General features: G+C 40.4%; 1 protein-coding gene across 1 annotated transcript in view; it reads left to right on the plus strand.

Annotated features, from left to right (window-relative positions):
- Positions 1–15,990, plus strand: part of tbc1d10c (TBC1 domain family member 10C) — a 20,949-nt gene extending 4,959 nt beyond the window's left edge. The window contains exons 3-9 of the mRNA XM_062967193.1: positions 1,496–1,603; positions 2,818–2,924; positions 6,847–6,961; positions 7,712–7,777; positions 8,900–9,089; positions 11,859–12,013; positions 13,789–15,990. Of these exons, the coding sequence (XP_062823263.1) occupies positions 1,496–1,603; positions 2,818–2,924; positions 6,847–6,961; positions 7,712–7,777; positions 8,900–9,089; positions 11,859–12,013; positions 13,789–14,208 (1,161 nt within the window). The 3' untranslated portion in view covers positions 14,209–15,990. The remainder of the gene's footprint in view (positions 1–1,495; positions 1,604–2,817; positions 2,925–6,846; positions 6,962–7,711; positions 7,778–8,899; positions 9,090–11,858; positions 12,014–13,788) is intronic.
- The last annotated feature ends 2,442 nt before the right edge of the window (positions 15,991–18,432 follow it).

An 18,432-nucleotide genomic window follows, 5' to 3' on the forward strand; every position in this document is an offset into this window, starting at 1 on the left:
GTTGCATCCTCCCCTCCATCCTGTCCTCCCTCCCTCCCTCCCATCTATGCCTGCTGATAGCATCCATGCCAGTGGGGCAGTGAATTTGCTTTGAGTTTTACTCTGGACTTTAAAGGAATAATCCAAGGTGCTGAATTAATTTTGATTGTTGGGTTCAGCTCTCTGGACAACTTCTTTAAAGTTCAGGCTGAAACTTGAAACAGATTTTCCATTCCACTGACATGGAAGTGACCAGCCCTATATCTCCCCTCTCTCCTTTCCAGAAGTATATTTTAGCAGTTTGTCCCAGTCAATAGCACAGCAACTAGATTTATTTATTTACATAACTTTTACCCCACCTTTCTCCCCGAGGGGACTCAAAGCGGCTTACAATAAATAGGCAAACATTCAATGCCTAAAAACAATGTAAAAACAACAATTCATATAAAACAATCTACAAAACAACAATTCATATAAAACAGATACCATTACAAAATAAAATCACATTATATAAAATTTTAAGCATGTCCAAGATTAGAATCCATTCATCCAGAATCCTCAATAAGTCTTTGTACAGGTCATGTAAAGTCCATGATCTCATTCATTAAAAGCTTGCGTGCACAACCATGTCTTTAAGTCTTTCCTGAAACCTAGGAGAGTTGGTATCTGCCGTATGTTGCTGGGGAGGGTGTTCCCAGTAACATACGATTTTGATATAAACTGGGTACAGCATGTTCTAATAGTGTCAACATTAAATTTGTTGATGTTGAGTGCTGGCTATCCTGGGATTTTCTTGGCAAGATGGGGGTTGGCCTTTGCCTTCCTACTGGAGCATAATTATAATTATGGCCAAATTATCTCATTTGTCAAGAAGGCATTGCAACTGGCAGATATGGCTCAGCTAAAAGAAAAGTAGGCTGTGTCATAGATGACACATGGATATTCAGTGGCCATCCTGGTAATATAAGCACCACTGCACTGTAAACCTCAGGGATAGTTTAGCCAGGGATGGGAAGCATGAGGCCTCCAGATGCTGCTGGATTACAATTCCCAGCACTCTACACCATTGACTATGCTGGGTCAGGCTGCTAGGATTGACAGTCTAGTGAAATGGAAGGGCTAAACAAATCCTTCATCTACTTTACAGAGAGAGTAATGCCACACAAAACAAGCTGAAGACCACTTCCCTGGTTTGAGGTCACATTACATTGTTTATCTGGTCAGGACTGGCCTTCAATGTATTGGTCTAATCCTGCCTGTTCCTGTTCTTGTAAACCACTTCAGCATTTCTACAGCTTCAAATGATGTAATGGAGAAACAGCACTGTGCCATCAGCACACTGACAACACTTTTGCTCCAAGGTTTAATGTGGACTTCAAAAGACATGGGAGACAAGATGGAGCAGTCACAGTTGTTTGTAGCCCAAATGTTGGCTGCCTTTGTGTTCATTGGGAAATCTTTTGTGATGGGAATATATGTAAGGTCAGTGTTTTGTTGATAAGATTAGTTGTTTCAGGTAAAACTACAGTGCCGAAAGGGGATCCCTTCATCTGTACGTGCCCGCTGTTGGCCTTTGTTGTGTGGAGGGCAGGCCAAAATGGAGAGGAATCCTGGAAAGTACCAGGTGAGGTCACATTTCATATATTTTTACACACCGATTCATGTTATTTTGTTATTTCAGCTTCAGGCTCTCTGCTGTTTATTTAAGCACTTTCCCAACTAAGCTTCATTCCTTTTAGTTGCTTATTTTGCGGTCCACTACCATGATCTTTCTAATTGGAGTTCCCTTTATAGCTGATGTTTTTCATATTTCATATTATCTTTGCATGACTGCTCTGTGAAAATGCATTCACCCAGCCCACAAAATGGTAATTGCTCATCCATTTACTGAAGAATACTGTGCAGTAAAATTATATGGAAACTTATTTGAGTGTTTATATGCCTGATTTAATCCAGAGGAATTTGCTTAAATTAACATGCAAGGGATGAAGCCTGTGTACTATATTGGCCAGAAGAAAACCATAGTCTTCCTTTTAAAAATATTCCTCTATGTATAGATATTTCAGAATAAAGTACTTCCAAGATAACTTTAAAATGTGCAGTGGGTTAAACCACTGAGCTGCTGAACTTGCTGACTTGCTGAATCGGTGGTTTGAATCCAAGGAACGGAGTGAGCTCCCACTGTTAGCCCCAGCCTTTGCCAACCTAGTAGTTCAAAAACATGCAAATGTGAGTAAATCAATGGGCACCTCTCCAGCAGGAAGGTAACAGTGCTCCGTGCAGTAATGCCAGCCACATGGCCTTGGAGGTGTCTATAGACAATGCTGGCTCTTTGGCTTAGAAATGGAGATGAGCACCACCACCACCCCCCAAGTCAGACACAACTAGGCTTAATGCCAGGGGAAAAACTTTACCTTTAAGGTTTTAATATAGACAAATTTTGAAGCATGTACAAAATAGTCAAATGTCTAAATTGAAAGCAGCAGCTGAAAAGGCCAGTGCAACAATTATGATAAAATGTCTCATGAAACAAAACAATTTTAAAGGTCTGTGATGCATTAAAGAGTTTTTGCGACATGAGGGCCCCTTCCACACAGCTATATAAAATCCACATTGAACTGAATTATATGGCAGTGTGGACTCAAATAACTCAGTTGGTCAGTTCAAAGCAGATATTGTGTGGATTATCTGCCCTGATATTCTGAGTTATATGGCTGTGTAGAAGGGCCTAGGGACTCCAATGAAAATGTACTATTCTTGAGGTAGGTTGGAAGGGAAAATGGGTACAAGCTCTCCTCCATAGGCCACCTCAAACATGTTTTCTTGTTCTTGTTGTAGGAACTGTGTGAAGGACCTGGTGATCCTCAGTGGGTGGAGACCATCACAAAGGACATTCACCGACAATTTCCTTTTCATGAGATGTTCCTCTCCCCTGAGGGGCCTGGGTGAGCAAGGGCTGATGGGCTTGGAGAAAGAGGCAGGTTGATTCCTGAAAAGACTCCCATGGAGTTTGGGAGGCATCGGGTAGCAGTCCTTCAGGCAGATCATGTTGGAAGACAATATCTCTAATCTAACATTGCTGCCATTGTATGCCCTTTGAAATGAAAGGATAAAGTTGGAGTAGCCACAAGCAGGAATGTGTTCAGGGAAGAGCAAGCAACCAAAATAATCAAAGGTTTGGAAACCAAGCCTATGACAAATGGCTTAGGGAGCTGGGTATGTTTAGCATAGAGGAAAAGGCAGTTGAGAGGGGACATGATAGCCATGTGTAAACACTATGCCTTTGACGGAGGCATAGTGTTTAAATATGGCTATCATGGCACACCACACACATATGCACACTTTTACTGTATTCCATACCCTCTAACATTTCACAGATGAAAACAGAGACACATGCATCCAGGCAACATCAAAGTGTGGGTCACGATAGCAAAAGTTAGTGTACCACTATTCTGTTGATCGCTGCTTGGGTATGTTTTGAACCTCTGCCCCAAATACCTTGGGAGTGGGAGACATGTAATAGGGGAAAGAGATGTGTGGATACAGCCCTCTGAAATCCAATGAAGATAAATGTGACCTGAAGGCCTCTGAAAGCTGCCCACCCCGATGTAAGTGGAGGGGAAAATAGATTTCCTTCAACTGGCACTGGAATAACATGCCACTTATACAGTGTAGTTGGCACCCCACAGGAACCCTGGAGGCAGAAACAAATTAAATACATATGGCAGCCTCTTATTTGTAAGGGATTTATTCCAAGACTCCTAGAAGAGGCCTGAAACCACGGACAATACCAAACACCAAATATACACTTTGTTTTTCTCCTTGTACATACATACCCGTGATCTACATGACTAATGGATGAATAGCATATACATAGCTGGCCCTCCACATTTGTGGGTTTGACTTTTGTTTACTCATGGATTTGATTAGGGTCTCCCTAAGAATCTCTGGGTTCTTCAGTGCAATTTGGGTGGACGTCGATTGACCACATAATCATGTTGGAGGACCTAGAGCAGTGGTTCTCAACCTGTGGGTCCCCAGGTGTTTTGGCCTACAACTCCCAGAAATCCCACCCAGTTTACCAGCTGTTACGATTTCCAGGATTTGAAGGCCAAAACATCTGGGGACCCACAGGTTAAGAACCACTAACCTAGAGAGTCCTAGAGAAAAGATTGAATAGAAAAAATGGCAGTTTTTTAAAAATTTGCATTTTTCCCATTTCATGGGGGTCCTGCACTCCTAACCACAGAAAATGTGGAAGGATGGCACTAAATTTCACACCACTCAGAACAGTTTAAAACATGTTTATTTCTGGAATTTTTCATTTCATATTTTTTGTGCCATCATTAATCACCAGAAACTGAAACTTCAGAAAGCAAAACTACAGGCAATGGGAATTAGTTTGTGATTTCATTCTATAAATGGAAAAGGGAAAACAACAGCAGCAGATAAGCCCCCCCCCCCTCCTTTTAAACAACTACAGTAGAGTCTCACTTATCCAAGTTTCTGGATAATTCAAGCCATTTTTGTAGTCAATGTTTTCAATATATCGTGATGTTTTGGTGCTAAATTTGTAAATACAGTAATTACAACAGAACATTACTGTGTATTGAACAGCTTTTTCTGTCAAATTTGTTGTAAAACATGATGTTTTGGTGCTTAATTTGTAAAATCATAACCAAATTTGATGTTTAATAGGCTTTTCCTTAATCCCTCCTTATTATCCAAGATATTCGCTTATCCAAGCTTCTGCCGGCCCGTTTAGCTTGGATAAGTGAGACTCTACTGTATATACGAAAATAAATATCCCTACAACCTGTGCTACAAAGTACACAATACCAAAACTGTGCTACAACTCTATCAGCCAGATTGTGTAAATATTCTTTGGCTTCTCTCAGAGCCTCTGAGCTTACTTCCCCTTGATACACAGTACTAGCATTTGAAGAGAGGCAGGGGAAGGTCACCCGCGGGAAGTGCCAAAGTTTGCATATCTGCTTCTTCCGCTTTCTATCGAGTCGGCCAAGTACAGGAAGTGACACAACAGACCCAATCTAATAAACAACATGTGGTCTCCTTTTTGTTTCTTTTCCTCTAGAGGGAGCCAAGGCACTTTAATCCTTACACCTTTTTACAATAGGCGTATACAATATTCATATGAATAATACATTATGTGCCTGATATATAATATATGTGTCATTGATCTGTGTAAACGTGTTTGACTGGTTGGTTGGTTGTTTCCTAGATTGTTTCTTTGGCTGTTCTTTAACAATGCCTTTGATTGATTTACTAAGGGTACAATCTGATACCATTTTCTCCAGGGGTAAAAAGGTTTGAACTCCGTAGATCATATTCCTCAGTAAATATACATCCTGGAAATTGGCTGAATAGGAAAAGAGATCTAAATCATTGCTGGAAATTCTTGCAAATCTTGTTGGACTGCAAGCTCCAACAATCCTCACTATGTTTCTGTGAGTTTTCCGGGCTGTATGGCCATGTTCCAGAAGCATTCTGATTCCGGCCATGAAAGCCTTCGACAGTACAGTCCTCACTATGTTTGCTATGGCTGGTGGTAGGTGCAGTCCAAACACATCTGGAGAGCCACACAGTTCCTTCTCATGGCCTAAATCCAATTGGTAATGCCACCTTGGATAGATCCATTGAATCAATGCTGAATGAAAAGTAAACATGCATGTAAATCCCACTCTATTAGGGGTCTCCCCTGGGTTATGCTATGTCTGGATCTAGACCATAGGGTGACGGGAAGCTGCCTGACAGCTCAAGTTTCATCTGTGAAATTTTGGAAATTTACAAAGTCCTATTCGGAATAGTGTGGTGGATACCCTGACACAATAAACCAACGAGTGATCCAAATTCTGCCTATTGAATGTTAATTATACATGTTAATTATATATGTGTAGACCAGGTGCTGTAGGCTGTATTTCAGAAGAGGGAACTGACAAAACCACCTCAAAATATTCTTTGCCCAAGAAAACCCAACGAAATTCATAAGTTTACAGACAACTCCAAGGCACATAGACAGATACATACTACCCTTGTACAAATCATTCTCTTTCAAGCTACTAAAATATTTTGGAATAATCTAGCAAAAATTGGGTTGCAAAAGATTTTAAAGAATTGGAGACCTGAGGAGAAAAGAACAGCAATAAAGTTAGCTAATAAATGTGCAAAGGGACAAAAGAGCGGCAGCCAAAGCAAGTAATTACAAGGGCAGCACACATCCCTCATTCTCAGTTTTAAGTGTTCTTAAAGCCGTATTTATTTTTAATCTTCAGCATAGAAAATACATATTGAAACATCACTCACAAGCTTAAGAGCTAACACCAGAGAGATTTTTGTGACATTTTAAAAATGTATTGCTGTGCATTTTCCGGGCTGTATGGCCATGTTTGAGAAGCATTCCCTCCTGACGTTTCGCCCACATCTACGGCAGGCATAGGTGTGGGCAAAATGTCAGGAGAGAATGCTTCTGGAACTCACAGCAACCCAGTGATTCCAGCCATAAAAGCCTTCGACAACACATTTTAAGATGCTTAATTTTCAAGCAGATAGTTTGTATTGTAACCCCACAGTTATTTGGAATGCGCAGAATTCTGGTCAAGCAAAAAAAAAAAAAAAAGGCACACAAGCAGGAAAATAAGAAGTCAGACTGGAATATTTTGGGACACTGAGGAAGAAGCTGATGTTTGCTGGTGAGGCAAGGCCCCAGGTCACACTTTGTTTGGGTCAAAAAGAGAACAAGAAAATAATAGGGTTGTTGTTGTTTGATGTTGTATAGTGAAGCCTAAGGCAAGGACATGTCTGTCTTCTGACCAGATTGCAAAACCCTGTTCCTTTGCTTATTTTCAGGCAGCAAGGGCTTCTGCAGGTGATGAAGGCCTACACCGTCTATCGTCCCCAAGAGGGTTACTGTCAGGCCCAAGGGCCACTGGGTGCCCTGCTACTTATGCACATGCTGCCAGAGGTGAGCCTCATGCCTTTCTCCCAGAACTCTATAGGTGTTATTATTCCTTCTGTTTCCAAAACAATGCCCCAGCTTTCATCTCTCTTATCAGTTAGTGGCAATTCACATTAAATCAAGCAACAGGGCAACTTCACTTGGATCCACAGAGTGCTAAAACTGAATGCAAAATTCCCCATAAAAATCAAAAGTGTCTGTAAATCCACTTCTATGTTTGGAAAAAATGGTATTACAGTGTTCCCTCACTACTTCGCAGTTCACCTTTCGCGGATTTGCAATTTCGTGGTTTTTCAATAAACTCTAAAAAACTATTATAAATCATAAAAAATTACAATTTACAGCCTAAGGAAGGGAGGAAGGAGAAGCCGGAGGGACAGAAAAGCAAGCAGCAATGAAAGGAGAAGGAGGCGATTTATCAACACATGATTGGTTGAAAAAGACTTATAATAGTGTATAACTACTAAAATAATGTATAGATATTGAAATAAATATAGCATCCCTACTTCGCAGATTTTCACTTATTGCGGGTGGTCCTGGAACCGAACCCCAGCGATAAGGGAGGGGACACTGTATTCTATGCTTAATCATTTCGGGGGGGGGGGTCCTGTTTAAAATGGTGTTGTTTGGTTTTGTAAGAATAGGAGCAGTGCATGGGACACTTTGCCCAACAATAATCTCAGTTGTACCGTATAGTTCATGTCCTCTCTGTTTGCCTGCAAGTTTAACTGACATTGCTTACCTTGTCCTTTCCAGCAAGCTTTCTGGTGTCTGGTGCAGATCTGTGAGCACTACCTGCCTGGCTACTACAGCCCCAAAATGGTGAGAGATTCAAAGGAAGAGGAAAATTCCCCCTTGGACACAGGAACTGGGTGGCTGTAATGGGACAATTTTACTGATGTATGAGAAGTGTAGTCATTTGTCCCTGAAGAAGAGGGTGTACAGCATTTCCTAAAACAGCCCTCCATATCAGTTGTGTACAGTTCCCATCAACCTCCCCCTAGAAGGCCAATGACTGCTTGTTGGAAATGCTGAAGGTTGCAGTCCTACACATATGGAAGGGCCCAGTTTGGGGAAAGCTGCCTTAAACCAGTTCTCTGGCGAAAGTTGTCAGATAATGGCAGGCAGGGCTGTAGCCAAAGGGGAGGGGGGGGTAGGGGTTCAACCCCTCCCAAAATTTTTCACGTTTAAAAAAAACCTGGTTTACTCATGAATTTTAACTGATTATCCAAATCCCCATGAGTGTCCACTGAAGTTTATCTGTCTTGAGTGTCCACTGAAGGTTATCGATGGAGCCTGATTTCTAAATTGTTTTGCATTGTGGAAGTACTCTTCATGATTTGCTTTTAAAAGTTTCAATCCCCCCCCCCCCCAAAATATTTTTCTGGCTATGGTCCTGATGGCAGGGAAGAGAACAATTTCAGATGATGGAGGGATGGGACTACTGGGAGGTGAGGAGGGTAAATGGCTGCAAAAAAGGTGGAAATTCAAGTGGTTTAGTGGGCACCAAGGTCCACACATGGTCAGCCCCAGAAAACTTTCTTTTTAAAAAAAATATAATCTTTATTAAGTGATATTTATTAAAAGTTATACATAAAATCTGCAAAGAAAATAAAAAATAAAATAAAAATTAATAATAAAAGAAAAAGTAGTGATGAAAGGGAAAAAAAGAAAAAAAAACAGATAAAAAATAAAATTGATTCTTCTTGGCTCCTTGAAAACTTTCTGATAGATTTGCCTTGGGATCATTATAAATTGGAGATGACATTAAGGCGCACAACAAGAACAAACCTTTCATTAGCATGAAGAAAGGGATGAAGCCTCACCTCTTATGTTTCTGTCTATGTTGTTCATTCTAAAGGACATGGAAAGGGGGTGGACTACCTCTGAGGATGTACAAATACCATATTGTTTACTGCAATAGCTTCTTCCCTTCTGCTGCAGGAGGCCTTGCTGCTGGACAGTGAGGTGTTTGTGGCCCTCCTTCGCCGCCTGTGCCCCAAGGCCTGCAAGCATTTGCAGAAGCATGGGGTGGACCCCTTCCTCTACCTGCCAGAGTGGTTCCTCTGCCTCTTCTCCCGCACTCTGCCCTTCCCCATTGTCCTCAGGATATGGGATGCCTTCCTCAGTGAGGGTGAGTCTTAGCCTGCCTTAAGACAGGAGACCAAGCACTCAAGACAAATCATTGCTAGTCGACAACTGCAGCCGCAGTGCCACAATGGGTTAAACCCAAGTGCCGGCTGAAATGCTGATCTGAAGGTTGGGTTGATGATCTGAAGGTTGCTGGTTCAAATTTGAGAGACAGGGTGAGCTCCTGTTTGTCAGCTCTAGCTTGTGTGGATATGAAAGAAGCCTCATAGCTAACACATTTGGGCGTCACCTGGATAACATATCTGTAGATGGCCAATTTTCTCACACAAGAAGTGACTTGTAGTATTTTCTCAAGTGGCTTCTGACAGAATTGAAAGAAAACAACAACTGCAGCAACAGTAACAGATAGTGTATAGTGAAGACCAGAAGGAACTTGAATGGTTTTGGAGACCTGGGAGGCTAGGAATGGGAAGGAAACAAGCAGAACAAGAAAGCACCTTTATTTGAAGAAGTGGTTCCTGTGGGTGGAGTGTTATTTTCCAATCAGCCTCTTCTGTTGGAAAGAGGATGAGGAAGAAATAAACATTGGAATGGGTGGTGGGGTTATATAGAAAGGGTAATCACACCAAGCAGAAGGTTCTTGTAGACCAAGGGAGGAGAGCATATGGCCTACCAGATGGTGTTGGTCCTAGCCAACAGAGTCATAGTAGGGAATGTTGAGAGTTTCAGTCCAAAAACACCCAGGGACAAATGCTCCCCAACTCCTCTTTCAGCACTCTTTTTTGACATTATTTCATATGGATACAACTTGAAATAAGTAAATAGATTTATAGTTATAACTATATATAATTATAGGAAAACACAATATTTTCTGGGGGCTTACATTAAGCTTCTAACAGCTCAGTTTTGAACCATTATAGTAGATATTTAAGAAACTGCAGTTTAATAAAATACTAATTCTTTTTCCTTAGAGCAGCCATAATATCAAGGATTCATATTAAAGATAGGATGTAACTCAATTTTTGTTTTTTGTTGAACCTGGCTGTAGTTCCACACCTCCCCATTCAACATCACACATTATTGCTGTAAGATAAGCTTTATTGATGCAACAGATGTTATATAGCAGGGAAGCATTCCAGTTCTTTTTCTGATGGGTCACAGCCAATGGTAAAACCCACTGTAACAGTAGTCAAATTCCCCATTACTGGTTAAATGGGACCACTGAACAGGAATAAACTCTCTCCAGGGCAAGTCCAAGAGAATATATATATATATATATATATATATATATATATATATATATATATCTGTGTGTGTGTGTGTGTGTGTGTGTGTGTATGAGTGCTAAAACAAGTATATAAACAATGTGTACATGTATGATCCATTTCTTGTTTCCATAACAAGCAAGTTGATTATGGAGAAAAATTCATTAATCCAATCCATTTTCAGCATTCATATATTTTCCCAATCTCAGGCTGATGAGCTAATACAAAAAGTATATAAAGAAGTCACTAATACAAAATAATGGTTTCTGTGCTAGTGCACACCTGTTCACACTTTGTCATGATGACTCCAGAACCCATCTGTTTGGTGGAAGAAACCCAACACACTACAAGTTCTAATTATTTCCATTGGTAACAAGCTGTTTCTTGAAGTAGTCAGGTGAACCTCCATACGCATTCATAGTGATGTGAATTCCATAAATTCTCTTTCTGGACTGCAATAATAAGTGTCAAGCTTTTGGATGGACAGAATAAAGTAACTACTTTATTTTGTAAAGCAATATTTCCTGGTTGTTTTCCATAAAAGGGATAATTTCTAAGTGAGAAAAGATCATGAATACACAATACATAGGTAAAGGTTTTCCCCTGACATGAAGTCTAGTTGTGTCCGACTCTGGGGGTTGGTGTTCATCTCCATTTCTAAGCCAAAACGCCAGCATTGTCCGTAGACGTCTCCAAGACCATGTGGCTGGCATGACTGGATGGAGTGCTGTTACCTTCCTGCTGGAGCGGTACCTATTGATCTACTCACATTTGCATGTCTTCGAACTGCTAGGTTGGCAAAAGCTGGAGCTAACAACAGGAACTCACCCCGCTCCTCGGATTCGAACTGCCGACCTTTCGGTCAGCAAGTTCAGCAGCTTACCCTGTTTCCCTGAAAATAAGACATCCCCAAAAAATAAGACCTAGTAGAGGGTTTGCTGAATTGCTAAATATAAGGCCTCCCCCAAAAGTAAGACCTAGCAAAGTTTTTGTTTGGAAGCATGCCCAGCGCCTGCCAAACAAACACCAGAGCATGCAGGATTGGTAAATGTACATACCAGTTGTACATGAAAATAATGGTAGTAACAAGAAATTCTTGACAGGAGTCACAGTTTGTTTGGTTTGGTTATGTTGGTTTGTGATAACAACTACTGTACAGTATATAATAAATGTTCATTTTTTTGTTCAACAATAAATGTGAATTCTTCTTCATGGAAAAATAAGACATCCCCTGAAAATAAGACCTAGCACATCTTTGGGAGCAAAAAATAATATAAGACACTGTCTTATTTTCGGGGAAACACGGTAGCAATTTAATTCACTGCGCCACCAGGGGCTCCACACAATACATAGTTAAATGCAATAGATCGGATACATTTCCTATAATCTCTATCTAAAAGACTTGGATAACAACTCTGGAGAGCTGCTTTTACCAGTCAGCAGACAATAACATTAGGCTAGAAGGAAATATAATCTGATGGCTGGTGTAAAGCAGCGTCCTACGGTCTTTTCATACTTTAATCTGTGTCCTGATGTTTCTTCTGCAGGGGTCAAGGTACTGTTTCGTGTGGGACTATTGTTAATCCGCTTGGCCCTGGGGTCCTCAGAGAAACTACGTGGATGTGTAGGAGTAGTAGAGACCCTGGAGAAGCTGCGCAGCATCCCAGCTCACCTTTTGCAAGAAGATGCATTCATGGCTGAGGTAAAAAGGATGGAAAGGGAAGCGGGCCCGATTCCATCTCCACATATATTGGTTGTTTCTGGCTGCCTGTAACGCAATTAGTTTGAGTGCAAACTAATTTCATGTTTTCACATAACTTTCACTTGATTGATGCAACAAGTAATGAGCAGTGCAGCAGGTCACAGAACAAAGTTACAGCATTGCAATAAGTAACAGCAGTGGGTCACTTTTCAAACATTGCAAAAAGTAATTGGAATTACCGTATATAATCGAGTATACGCCAACCCGAATATAAGCCAAGGCACCTAATTTTACCACAAAAAAACTGGGAAAACATTGACTCCAATATAAGCTGAGGGTGGTAAATTTCAGAAATAAAAACAGATACCAATAAAATTATATTAATTGAAGCATCAGTAGGTTAAATGTTTTTGAATATTTACATCAAGCTCTAAAGATAAGATTGTCCAACTCTGATTAAATCATTATTCTCATCTTTTTCAATGTAAATGTGCTTATGTATCCTTTTAATAATAATAGAGTAAAATAGTACATGTAGTAGTAGTAGTAATAATAATAATAATAATAATAATAATAATAATAATAATAATAATAAATACAGGAAAATAATACTATGTAGTAATAAATAGAGTAAAAAAATAAATATAATAATAAGATCAGAATGAAATAATGAATGTATTATTAATAATAATAAAAATAGAGTAAAACAAATAGTAGCAACAATAATAGAGAAAAATAATAAATGTACCATATATTCTCAAGTATAAAGCTGACCCAAATATAAGCCAACCAGGACCCTCACCCGAGTATAAGCCGAGGGGGGGCTTTTTCAGTCTTAAAAAAAGGGCTGGAAAACTAGGCTTATATACAGTAATTGAATTTAAAAAGTAAGCTCTGGCCACTGGGAGTCAGAGAAGTCTTGCTGATCTCCAGATCTACCAGTAGACTAGCATATATCTTCTGCTCGCTTCAACTGTCAATCCTTCTTTTTGTTTACTGTGCCTACTTTCCCTGTTCTTTCTTTGCAACCCAGCCTTGATTCTGATACAGTCAACCCTCCATATTTTCAGGTTTGATTTTTACAGATGCAATTAATGTGGTCTCTCTAGGAATCTCTAAGTCCCCCAGTGTGACTTGATGGTCAACTTCCACTAAAGTTTGACCACAGATTTCTGCTGGAGCTGGAGATTCCTAGAAAGAACATGTGAATCAAATTCAAGAATAATCAAATCTGCAAAAATCAAACCTTGCAAATATGAAAAGGTAAGTGTAGTCTATAATTTTGTAATTCAGCCTGGAAGAAAGGTGGGATATAATAAAGGGATGGATGGACGGATTGTGTCCATTACGTGGCAGTGAAGTGGCGAAGTATATTCTACCTATACCAACTCATCCTCAGCTTCCCACCCAGAAGGGTTATTCTGTATGGTGAGAATCCTATTGTCATCAGGGACAGAGAAGCTAGCAGAGGAGTCCTTGGTCACCTTCTGTAACAAATTTGCTAAGCACTTCAAAGAGGCAGCCACTCCCATTTGCTCAGAACCTGACATCTCAGTTATTGCAAAGTCTGGGGTGATTTTTTTATTTGTGGTTTTTCCACTTTTGCAAGAGTCTTGAGCTCCAAACACCAGTGAATTTGGAAGGCTGGCTGAAACTGAATTCTTTCCTTATGACTGAAGCTTCCCAGACTGTTCCACTGGAAGTATCTCTTATTTTGCACCAATGCCCTCAGTTCCTAATTTTTCCTCTCTTGCTGCTTACTTCCTATCTGACAGGTTCATGATGTGCCCATCTCAGATCGTGATCTGGAACGTGAATGTAAAGCCCAACTGGTAAAGCTACGTAAAACTCGACCTGAATTCCAGTATAATCCAAAGCATCGACTCCCTGGTTCAAAAGCCATCTTTGATACCCATCAGCTGGAGGAGGCAACTAAAGACTCAGAAGTCAACCAAAGCCAGACCCATACTTTCTATATTCCTCAGATCAAAGTGGACCCTCCTCCTTTATCTCCCAAGGGACACAAACAGCTGGAGAAGGCCTCTGAACTGCAGGGCCGGAACAAGCAGCAGACTAGGAAGAAGCCAGACACACGTGGAAAGACCTTCCATGTCACTGGACAGCCAGCTGGCAGGAGAGAAGAAAGGGTGGATCCAAAGGGGAAATCTTCTTTCTACTTAGAGACCTGGTTCTGAACTGGGTCATTGCAGCAGAATAGGCACTCTTCCCAGCCACTAAGGCTACCTTTTAACATGTGGGGGGAATTTGTTCAGAGGGAGCATGAGATGCTTGACCTTAGAACTCTTTTCTTGAAAAAGAGAGACAATAAGGTTCAGTGCCTTGCATTTTGTAAGCCTTCCTTCTCCTTTAGGTCTAAGGCAGTGGTTGTCAACCTGTGGGCCCCCAGATGTTTTTGGCCTTCAACTCCCAGAAATCCTAACAGCTGGTAAACTAGCTGGGAGTTGTAGGCCAAAACACCTAGGGACCCACAGGTTGAGAACCACTGGTGTATGCAAATGTAGCCCCCTTAACCCCTGCAGCAGTGGTTCTCGACCTGTGGATCCCCATGTGTTGGCCTATAACTCCCAGGAATCCCAGCTGTTAGGATTTCTGGGAATTGAAGGCCAAAACATCTGGGGACCCACAGGTTGAGAACCACTGCCCTACAGGTTTCAAAGAAGTCCTCAAACACCATGTGAAGGACATTTTCTAGTATTAACAAACCTTCAGATCAAGATATACAGAACTCAAAACCACGAGCCGAGCATCCTTAAAGCATCTCTCCCAAGCAAAAAACAACAACAGCAACAACAACTAAAATGACCCTTTTGTAGCATGCACCATCTGTTTCCTGAGACTGTCACTTCATTCTCCTTAATGGTGGGAATAGTTCTACAGACTTCTTTTACCTTCTGAATATGATTTGGCCAAAATTGGCGAGAGTCAAGAGGTGGAAGATGTGAATTTTATTCTCAGGCTGTCCATGTTTCACCATGTAATTAAATGACTGATATATGAGAATTCTCTTAGTGGGAAAAAACATACCCTGGGCTTCCTTGGGGGGGTATATTTATCTATTCTAACTTACAAGTATCCAGCCTTAGCCGTGAATAAAGGCTGCTGCAGCGGAGAGTCTGTCCAAACAAAATCCAATTTGAAGTGCATTGTATTTAACTCAGCAATAGCCCAGGTCTGAGGGCCTGATCCCAAGGAAGGATAGAAACAGAAATACAATAGAGTCTCGCTTATCCAACATAAATGGGATGGCAGAACATTGGATAAGCAAAAATGTTGGATAATAAGGAAGGATTAAGGAAAAGCCTATTACATGCCAAATTACATTATGATTTTACAAATTAAGCACCAAAACATCTTTTTCAACAACAAATTGACAGAAAAAGCAGTCCAATAAATGGTAACGTTATTCAGTAATTACAATAGAGTCTCACTTATCCAACATAAATGGGCCAGATAAGTGAAAATGTTGGATAATAAGGCGGGATTAAGGAAACACCTATTAAAAGTCAAAATACGTTATGATTTTACAAATTAAGCACCAAAACATCATGCTTTACAACAAATTGACATAAAAAGCAGTTTAATACACAATAACGTTATGTAGCAATTACTGTATTTATGAATTTAGCACCAAAACATCACATTGTATTGAGAACATTGACTACAAATAAAGATAGATTTGCATAAAATGAACTTATAGTAACAACATTGTCAGAAATTAAACGCATAAAAAGTTCAGTCCTTGCTGTCTAGAGAAACAGCTGTGGATCCGAGTGGGAGGCCGAACTGCATTGAATAATCCAGAACATTGGATAAGCGAATGTTGGATAAGTGAGACTCTACTGTACATGCAATTTTAGTTCACTGATTTATAGGCAGACTTGAGGAATAAACCAACTCCAAAATCTATAATGAGTGGTCAAGGAACTGAGGCACCCAAAAATAAAATAATAAAACAACTTGTCATATTTTTTTTAATTTAAGAAACAGAAATTGGAATAGAACTATTCCGGACTGAGTGATGTGAAAGGCATCTGTCTGGGAATGTTTGTGTCTAGGGCAGGTGTATGCTTAAGGTAAGGCAATCTATTTAATATTTGAGCAAGGTGGGGAAAGTGGGGAGGAAACAGATATATGTAGGCAGGAGAGAAGAAATCAGAGGTCTCTGTGAATCACTGAAGTCGAAAATAAGGCCTTCTCTTGTGCTTGGTCGGCTCCCTGAAGACTTCCTATTTGTTTTCTTAATTTGCTGAAGTTAATTGAATGCAAACCACTTTTGCACTTTGAACTCAGTTTGCACCAATGGAAGTAAGCTGAGTGGAAAGGAGGAAAGTGGAAATAGGAGATAAACTGACCTATTAATGTAAAGTGATAGAGGATTATTCGGAACTGTCTTTGCCAAGTTAGGACAGTTGGAGGATATGGGTAACAGTAGCATCATGCCCACATAGCTACAGTATTACTTAGCAAACTAGCAGGCAGTGGCAACAATGTCTCAAAAACTATTCAGTTCTGACCATGAAATTTGGGATCCTCCAGACTGTAGTGGAATCTATACATCTTCATAAGATAGCACAAGTGGAATACACAAAATATCCATCTAATCTAATACATTGCTACAGTGCAAGACAGCCAGCCGCCTCAGTAAAATGTACATGGTCATAGTTTCCTCTATTCACAAAAAACATGCAGAAAAGTATATCCTTGCTTTGAGGTAGAGCTTGGGAAATCACTTTTTAAAACATCATATTTTTTAAATATCAGGAACGACTTGAGAAACTGCAAGTCGCTTCTGGTGTGAGAGAATTGGCTATCTACAAGGATGTTGCCCAGGGGACACCCGAATGTTTTGCTGTGGGAAGCCTCTCTCATGTCCCCGCATGGGAAGCTGGAGCTGACAAACAGGAGCTCACCCCGCTCTCTGGATTAAAACCATCTACCTTTTGGTCAGCAGTCCTGCTGGCACAAGGGTTTAACCCATTGCGCCACCAATTGCTCCAACATAATCAAGGCAATAATATAGTCCCCAGAGTAGAACTTTTAAGGTCAGTCAATTTCTCATTTCTAAAGTTGACTAGAATTCATAGTTTCTTTAAATAGTCATATGGCACACATATTGAAGAACTAATTCTAATCAGTTATTTGTAGCGTTAATTTAAAGCCCTCCTTACAGAAGAAATAAGACCAGACAACTAGCAAGAGGAGTAGCTAGCGATACTTTTCTAGAGGAAGGAGAACCTGCTTTAATGCCCTCTGGCCTGCAAAAATGCCTTCAGGTGACCAAATACTGCAATTATCTAAGCCCTGAGAATGATCACAAGTTATTTTATTGCCCGTCTCACACCCAAGTCTTGCTGTTTTTTTTCTTTTTAATTAAGTGAAAGTTGGCTGCCTTTCCATATACTTCAACTTGGTTGATTGAGCAATCAACTTAAACTCATAGAAACAATCAGTTAGCTGATTACATTTGCATACATTTGTATGTGAATTTTAAAAACATATATTTAAAATGCGTTTTTTTTAAAGTTTTAAAATGGTGGAACTAGCCAAATTGGTCGTGGCAACTGGAAATGAAAGTTCAGCTGGTGGAAAGTTAAGCATAACATTTATATTTCTATTTATTTAATTTAAGCACTGACTTCTAAAAGCAAACAGCGGTTCTCAACCTGTGAGTCCCCAGATGTTTTGGTCTTCAACTCCCAGAAATCCTAACAGCTGGTAAACTGGCCAGAATTTCTGGGAGTTGTAGGCCAAAACACCTGGGGACCCACAGGTTGAGAACCACTGGTCTACCTAATAAAGGGCTCCACATGTGTGAGGCCTTTTCCACATAAGAAGACTCTTTGCAGCTGAAGTAGGTGTGGGATTCTTGTGTGTTTATATGTTCCTTCAAGTCACCTGATAACTGATGTCATAGGGTTTTCTTAGGCTAGGAATACTCAGAAGTGGTTTCGGCAGTTCCTTCTTTTGAAATACAGCCTACAGCACCTGATATCTGTTGGCTGCCTCCTGCCCAAATATGAGGGTTGAATGAAAAGTAATGCCTCCACCTTCGTTACTTGAGTTTGGATGGGACTATCTGAATAAATCAAATGCAGAAATAATCCTTAGAATGTGCTCTTTAACTACCACTATTCTGTTTTCCACATAATCACCAGACAGTTGGATACATTTCTGCCAACAATGAACAAGTTTTGCCATGAATTGAGAGGAGCTCCTGGCAAATTTCAAGTCTGTGTGTTTTCATTTGAGGCGTCAGCATGCTGGGTACCCATCGTGCACAGATCTTCCGATAGCCAAGCAAGGCAATAATGTGACCCACACGTTTTTGTGAAATGCTGATTATGCTTGACATTTCTCTCTGAGTGATACGATGATCGTCCTGAATCAACCTGTCAATC

Source organism: Anolis carolinensis, chromosome 1 (genome assembly GCF_035594765.1).
Source record: "Anolis carolinensis isolate JA03-04 chromosome 1, rAnoCar3.1.pri, whole genome shotgun sequence".
NCBI lineage: Eukaryota > Metazoa > Chordata > Lepidosauria > Squamata > Dactyloidae > Anolis > Anolis carolinensis.